Source organism: Capricornis sumatraensis, chromosome 9, assembly GCF_032405125.1.
Source record: "Capricornis sumatraensis isolate serow.1 chromosome 9, serow.2, whole genome shotgun sequence".
Classification (NCBI taxonomy): Eukaryota; Metazoa; Chordata; class Mammalia; order Artiodactyla; family Bovidae; genus Capricornis; species Capricornis sumatraensis.
Genome location: NC_091077.1, coordinates 49,419,932 through 49,427,813, shown reverse-complemented (window position 1 = coordinate 49,427,813; position 7,882 = coordinate 49,419,932). Strand labels below are relative to the sequence as shown.

Here is a 7,882-nt window from a genome sequence, read left to right as displayed (position 1 = left end):
CAAATGAGGTGCCAGAATTTGGTTTATTGGCTCATCCAGTGCCAAAGGTCCATTGGGCACCCTCTTCCCACGGATCTGGAGCCCCCTGGCTCCTAATACCTTTTTCTTCTTTACACGCTCCTCCGAGCCCTGACGGAAAGAAGCCACGGCAGAAGCTGGGGCCAAGTGTGGGCAAAGGCTGGGGTCTGACAGGGGTCTGTTACAGGGGGCCTAGTCTGCTTGGCACAGGAAGAGGGCCGTACGGGGAAGGAAGATGGGCCCCCAGGAGAGGAGAAAAGGAATCGGCTCAGCAGGGGCCTCTACTGAGGGCCCAAAGGGGATGGAGCCCCATCCTGGGGCAGGAATGGGAGGAGGCAAAAGAGGAGGGGATCAAGGGCAGAGGAGCGCGTGAGAGGCCCCTTGGAGCCCTACTCTCTCATGGGCTGGGGTCCTCTGAGGCTCAGAGAGTAGGCAGGAGGGCCAAGGGGGGAAAGGGCAGCTGGGTTGGGTGGGGGGAGGTTACTGCTGGAGGGAAAGTCCTTTACTCAAAAGCCCCCAGCTCTAGACCCAGATAAATACATACACACACACACACACACATTTTCTCTTTCACACACACGCACACACCTGGAGCCCCACCTCTTTTCAGTGGGCACAGGTAGCTCACAGCCCTACCCAACACCCCCAACTGCAGCCCTGGCCTGGTTCCTGGTCACTTAAACACCACTGAGCCCCTGTCCTCCATTCACACCTGCAGGCCCAGAGCCCAGGTTCTCCGAGGCCTCCCCACTTCCTCCTTCTCTGCTGGGCCTTCAGGCTCCAGTCAATCTGGGCTGTGACTGGCCACCCACCCTGACTTGGGGAGAGCAGTGGGGCCGTGTGTTAGGACAAGAGGATGGCCATGGTCTTCAGCAAGGCACTGGGTGGGCGGGGTCAGGGCTGGAGCGGGGAGAGTAGCATTCGGGCTCTGGGGGGCCCGCACCTCCTCGAGTGGCTCCATCCTCAGCTCCTGGGTCCAGCCTCTACCCTCGGCCCCCCACAGCAGGGCCTCCCTTCTCTTTCCCAAGCCCTTCCAGGGGAATGGCCACTGGGAGGCACCGGAAACAGCCATCTGAGAGGCCCCGGGGCCTGAGGCTGAGGGCTGCTGGCACAGTGTGGAGCTGGGATTCTGCAGCCTGCGGGGAGGGGGCTGGGGCCTCAAGCTGAGTCACCCCCTGCGGAGGTCTTCTTCTTGGGCCGGGTCTTCAGTGTCTTGGAAGCCGGTGGCTGTGGAAGGAAGAGACGGAGACAGAGAGCTCTGCCTGGAGCCACAAGCCCTTCCCACTTCCCCAAGCTCTGGCCTGGCTCTCACCTCAGCTTTGGGCACTTTTTTGATGGGTTTGACCCTCTTAGGGGCCTTGTCTCCCATGTCATCCTCAGAGATCTCTGTCCGGGGATCTGCCTGGTTGGTGCCTGACCTTACGGTCAGGGTGGGGTCATCTCCTGGTTTGGGGAGGAAAGTAGAGCAGGTGTCTGGTCTCTCTCCTACTCAGCCTCCTTGCCCTCCCCCGTGCCCGCCCTGGGCCCGGAGTGTACCCAGGTCTTCAATGGTGTCCAGGAGGCTGCCGGGGCTGGCTCTGAGGTGGCTGTCGGGCCCCTGCAGGGGCAGCGCGTCCTCGTCCCGGATCAGGGTCAAGTCCTGCATGCTGAAGCTTCGGAGCTTCTCTGATAGGACCCCCTGGCCCTGGGGTCACCACCACACACCGGGAGGACCAGAGGAGAAGGGGTGGGGTGGAGAGAGAGGTCACCACGGGGCACTGGGCAGCCACTGGACTCAGCGTTCTCCCCATGGTGTCCTCACCCCATCCCACAGCGGCTCTAACAGGCTGGGGCCACGTGTTCCCTTTGGATGGGTGAGGAAACTGTGGCCAGCCGAGTGGAAGTCCTTTAGCAGGGGGATGTTAAAGGCAGGATGGGAACCCCAAGCTGCACAAGCCCCCAAACCTTCACCGCCCCAAGAATGCGGTGGATGCAAAGGGGACTGGCCAGGGGATGAAATGAGCAAGCTGGGGCCTGGGAGACGGGTCTGCCCCCATCTCACCTTGGCAGCAGCCGTGACTGCAGCATTGGCGGCCAGATTCAGGCCCCTCTTGCCCACCCTCATCATGGTCTCATAGCTCTTGTCTCGGGCCTGTGTGATGTACTCGTCGATCTCCTGCGGGGTTGGAGGGGAAGGAGGAAGAGGTGAGGCTGGGTCCTACCCTGCTTTGCCCTTGTTCACACCTGGCACTGCTGGCCCCAGGGGGCAGGGCCCTCCCAGATCACACACAGGGAGAGCCACGAATGCTTGTGGCTGCAGGCTCTGGGCTGCCTAGACCTGGGATAGGGGGGAAGCAAGTGCCCCTTGTTCCAACAGACCTTCTCTTTGTTGGACAGGGTTGGGTGCACGAACTTGCGGTAGAGCACGCTGGAGCCTTTGGTATAAGGGGACAGCAGCCATATCACAAAGGCGATCTTGAGCTCAAAGTAGAAGGGGAACCTGTGGGTGGGAGACAGTTAAGGGCAGAGCCTGGGGCAGGAAGTCAGGAGGCAAATGGACCCACTGCAGGACCCTGGCTGGCCCCCAACCCCTTAGTGCACTAAGGTCCCCGTGTGGCTTAGGAGACTAGTTAAGGGGAGGCTCAGCTGAGACCCCCAGTAGCAAGGTGAAAAGTGACCCCAGCAGGAATTCCCAGCAGCGGGGGCTCTATCACTCTCTTCTCTCTGACAGAAGAGCACCCACTCCTCTGTCCTGGGGTCAACACCAAGGCGAGCTCCCTAACCTTCCAGGTGCATTCTTGGGTCCTCACTCCCTTCCTTCCTGCTCTTCCTCCCATGAAGAAGTCGGGCTTCTCCAGCTGCGCTCTGGATCTATCCCTTGCTGCCGTGACACGGCCTCTGCTTTTTAAGGACTGTTCTCTATTCTCATGGCTCCTTCTCAGGCCACACACTCCTTCAGGTCTCCTCTATCCTCACAAAGCCCTCATCAAAGCTCACTCTTTGCTTGCATCAAGAGGCACCTGCACTCACCTGTTCTCAATTTTTAACCCATTACTCTTTCCTAATTTGACCCCATTCAACTTTCTCTGCTCAAACGGTTTTTTCTCAAAGGCCCTTGAAATCTACGAACGCAAGGATCTTTTGTCCTCTACCTCTCAGTAAAACTCTTTTGACTTCCATTGTACTGTGCTATGTTTGTCCTCTCTTCCAAGAGGCATTTGCTCATTTAGTAAACATTTTTGAGCGCCTGCTGTGAATATACAGATGGTTAGACAATTCCGTGTCCTCAAGAGTGCATATACATAGTCTAATAGTGCCTAGAAAAAGCCTTTGAAATACAAGCTTTGAAATACAATCCAATGTTCACGAGATCAACTCATATGCCTGTTTTACAAACAGGGAAACTGAGGCCTAGAAAACTGTGACCTGCCCAAAGTCACTGTAAGTCTGGCAGAAACAGGTTTCCTGAATTCTGTTGTGCTGCTTTGGCTGCCGAAAGAAAGGTGAGAGTTATGTCTGTTCTTGTTTTGCTCAATCAAGCCAGGACTGGATGGCGGCTGAGAGGAGGGGACACCCAGGACCCCATGGGACTGTTGGGGAGATGCCACCCTAGGTGGGCTGGCTGTGTAGAAGAAGTCAGAAGCCCTGGCCCCTGAGGTGCAGGGAGGCGGGGGTTGCTGGACCTCACCAGGAGAGCACGATATCTGTGAGTGTCTCCGCAGTGGTGAAGAAGGCAAAGACGATCCAGTACATCATCCATTTCACCTAAAGGTACAGAGGGCGGTGTTAGGTGGGGCCTTGGGGACACACCTTGGACCCCACCTCTACTTGCCAACCTGCTGGAGGCACTGTGTGGGGGGCACAGAGGGCCCCGACTTTGTCTGTGTATCACACCAGGGCTGGGGAAAGGGAATACACGGGAGCCTCCCCTGAACCAGGTCTCATTAGTGCTGACAGCATTAGTATAAAGTCATCCCCGTCTGTCATGTGACTCACTGTCCTCCCTGATCTCTGCCACGTAAGTTGGGTGGGAGATGAAGGGTCACACACTCACATATTCCTTCACGTTTTTTGTCTTCACGGCCTTGTAGGAAGAGTAGGCTGGGTACAGGGTGCCAAAGATGAGCCTAGGGAGGCAGGCATGGTTACTGGGCCCCTCGGCCAAAAGCAGTGGCCTCTCCCTCCCATCTCTGCATCAGTCCCTAGGTAGGTAAGGGGAGAATGGACAGAACTCCAGGGTACCACATCAGCTGACTGATGAACTCAGGTCAGGGGTTAAGGTCAAAGCAGGCAAGCCTGAGGTGACACACAAGCATGGAGGCCCTAGCCAGCTAGGGTGATGCCCCTGAACCCTTTCTTGTTCAGTTCTTCTCCAGCCCCTGACAGAAAGACCTAGAGGCCAGAGGGTCTGATGTGGCTTATCTGGCCCTGAACCTCATTTGTGCATAACCATATCATGGGGTGGGGGTCAGGTCACTGCCTCAAGGCTGTCATCCTTCTCCAGACATCACGCACTTTCTTACCCATTGGCCCTTACCCTCTACCTGCCCGTCGTAGGGCCAATGACACCACCTAACAGGGTGCCTGGCAGTCAGAAGTCCCGCTGTAGCCCGGGGGACGTGAGGAGCAGAGGGCACGGGGGCAGGAGGCCCTGAAGGGCAAAGTGGTTTATTTCCCGATGTAAACATTTTTGTGTAGGCTCCGGAAAGTGCTGGGCTAGAGATCCTGGCTATAGTGGAGTCTGCTGTTCCCATCAGAGACCACATACAGGACACAGGCGAGGCAAGGAGAGGACCGATGCCACTCGGGGAGCTCATTCACACAACAGGAGCAGCCACTGTGAAGGCCACATGGAGGTATGAGGGCCCTGGGTTCCCTCAGGTGGAAAGGGAAGGAGACTCTGGTGGGTCTAGAGGAAGCCAGAACAGAAGAACATGATGGCAGGGAGGGGATTCTGGGGCGTCAGTGCCCCAAGGTGGAGGCTGAGCAGCAGGGTCCTGAGCTGGGGCAGGTTAACTGAAGCCATGCGGAGTTCCTGCCAGGCCCAGCATCTTGACAACGTGTGGATACTGCCTGTTCCCCATGGACTTGCCTCACTGAGGCAGGATACTTCGGAGATGGAGTCGGGGGTGGAATCCTCAAGGACAAAGTCCACAGTTGTGGGAGAGGGCACCCTCCTGGAGCCTGGGGGAGCTGGGAGGGACAGAACTGGCAGCCTGGGATGAAGGCCATCTAACACCCTTCCCTCCACGGCTCTCACAATCCCAGGCTGAACACACATATCCTCTCCCAGTTACCTCCCACACTTTGTAGTCCAAGCATCTCTGCTCCCCGTCCTCCCTGGGGGGCCTTCAGAGCATGTGCCCTCACCCCCAGTCTCCTGACAGACAGTGGAAGAGGGAGGAGAAATGGGGCCCTTCGGGGAGGCCAAGGCTGCCATGGCCCTAAGCTATGGAATGAGGAGGCCCTGCCTTGTTCCCCTGGCTCTTCCGTCAGTTCTCCCGCTGGGAGATGAGAGCCCAGGTCTGAGGGGCTCCTCCGGGTAGCTCTGCTACGTCGGGGAGGGGACAAGCCGCCTCCCCTCATAAATCAAGCCATGCTGCCTAGCCCCCCCAGGGATGAGGGAGGGCGCAGAAACAGGGAAATTAAAAATAAAAGGGGTGGGAAGCCAGGCCTGCCTTGCTCTTCGAACATTCCCCCCTCCTCCGGATCCCTCTCCTCCTCGTCTCTGGGGACCCCAAATAGGGATGATGTGCCTTTAGGTGATTCTGCTGTACGAAGCCACGGACTGGTCCATCCCAGGCTTCCATACCCCTCACCCGCCACCCCTAGCCCCCATCCCCCTCCCAACCGGCCGCGCCCCGCCGCCGCACTCACACCACCAGGCGAGAGATGATCCAGGACACCATGGCGGGGCCGGGCGGGGCGCGGGGCGCGGGGCGCGAAGCCGGCCCTGGCCGAGGATGTAGCGGCTGGAAGCCGAGCGGCGGCGGCAGCAGGAGCCGCAGTAGCAGCAGCACCCGCCGCGGGGGCCGCGGAGCGCCGAGCCGCCGCCGTTAAAGGGGAGGTCCCTGCCGCAGCGGCGAGCCGTGGGCGGCGGCGGCTCTTAAAGGGGAGGCCGCAGCGGCGCGCCCCCCTGCACCTGCTGTCGCTGGGCATGCGCCTTTGACCTGCCTTCCTCCAATGGCTTGTTCACCTTTCTTGGGTTCCAAACCCAGGATTGAGGTCCTCAGAGGCCTTCATGGTTCCACCAGGACATCCTAGCCCTCTTCCTGCGCTGATCACAACAGGCTGAAAGACTTAAATATCCTAAGAGGAATAATGACTGACTTACTGAGCGCTTATTGTGTGCCAGGCCCTGTGCTAAGAGCTTCACATGCGTTATTTCAGTGACCATCTCGTTATAATGATCATTTTGAAGATAAGAAAATGGGAAGCTTCAGGGAGGTTCAATAATTTGCCTCGGGTCACAGAACCACTAAGTCATGCTGCTAAGACAGGAACTTAGGAAGTCTACTGAATTGGCTACTTCTTCCAACTGCTATCAAACTCTTCTCCCCTGTCGCTGACCGTCAAGACATCCACCCAGGAAGTCCTGCGGTCAAAGGCATAGAGGCATGTCCACCCCACCATCACCAATCACTCAAGTTGTAAAAGGACCTAACCGCATTCCCAATCTGATTTGGTTTAACGTTGTCAGTTCTTAAGTTTTGTAGAGGAACAGGGCCCTGTGCTCTCAAGGATACCCTGGGGCAGGGGAATCACCCTCTTTGTAAAGAGAGGCTGGTACAGAGGCCTGGGGTCCAGGGAGACGATGAATAAGGGGCTCCAGTTCCATTCCCATCAGCAAGCACTGGTGGCAATGGCTGCCCTAATTCTGAAGACATTTATATCCAGAATGTAGGCTAGCCTGCCTCCTGATTTTCACCAAAGCAACAAAGCTCCAGCAACCTCTGCAACCTCCCTTCCCCCACTGCTTTCCTTTCCAGTCCCATTTCAAAGCTTCTGCATTCTTTATGTTGAGGTATAATCCTCTGATGATCACAGCACCAGCCCGTGCCCATCCAGGCTTAAAGGACATGCTCAGAACTCTGTATTTCAGTTATGGTGCTATTCAAACTCAGTATCCTTGAACCACACACAATGGTCTATTTCCACCCTGATAATTGTATTTCCAGGCTCAAACACTTTGGAAGATGTTTTTCCAACAGGATCCAAGGAAGCAGCCTCTGATGACCCCTCTTGCTATTCTTTACAACTTCCTCTTCGAAAGGCCTTTTCTAATTCGAACACAGTCTGTCCTCACCCTTCAAGCCACTTCAATTTCCTATGTGGGCAGCCAGGCCTCTTGTTCTGAGGAACTTTGTCACTGATTGCCCAAAACCTTGCTCAGGCCACTCTCCATGGCCCTTCCCCTCAGGCTGCTTCTGGAAGGTAGGAACCCACCTTTTCCATAGGGCAGAAACTATGGAAAGCCCATGTCTGCTCCTACCCTCTAGCTCATGTAGCACATTCCTGTTTGTCCCTAAGCCCTCAAACCACAATGACCTGGCACATCCCTCACCCAACTGGGCACAAATTCAGGAAGCAAAGAGTAATAATTGGATGCAACAATGTAATGATGATATGAAAATGAACTATCCTCCAACTCCAACCCCACCCTCAACCTGGCCCTGCTTTTTAGAACAACTGGCACAGGAAGAAGTTAGTCCACTATGAACAGATTTGTTAGATTTTTAATAAGAACATGGAAATCCCAATCAGCCCTTCAACAAAATTAAAATACAGAAAGTGAAATTAAAAGTATTCTACAGTAAATGACTTTTATTTAAAAAAAAAAAGTAACTGTGAACATATAAACAAGCCTGCAGGGCACTACAGTACA

At 56.0% G+C, this 7,882-nt stretch overlaps 1 protein-coding gene across 2 annotated transcripts; it reads right to left on the bottom strand.

Annotated features, from left to right (window-relative positions):
- Positions 1–1,147: 1,147 nt before the first annotated feature.
- Positions 1,148–5,906, bottom strand: REEP2 (receptor accessory protein 2). 2 transcript variants are annotated; one of them, XM_068980385.1, is made up of 8 exons: positions 5,875–5,906; positions 4,052–4,124; positions 3,686–3,762; positions 2,377–2,497; positions 2,060–2,173; positions 1,555–1,702; positions 1,331–1,461; positions 1,148–1,245 (listed from the first exon to the last, which is right to left on the bottom strand). In XM_068980385.1, exons 1-8 carry the CDS (start codon positions 5,904–5,906, stop codon positions 1,177–1,179), a joined length of 765 nt encoding a protein of 254 aa, XP_068836486.1. In that variant the 3' UTR covers positions 1,148–1,176. The 2 variants fall into 2 exon arrangements, with proteins under 2 accessions (XP_068836486.1, XP_068836487.1); XM_068980386.1 differs by having other exon boundaries at positions 1,555–1,696.
- Between the last annotated feature and the right edge of the window lie 1,976 nt (positions 5,907–7,882).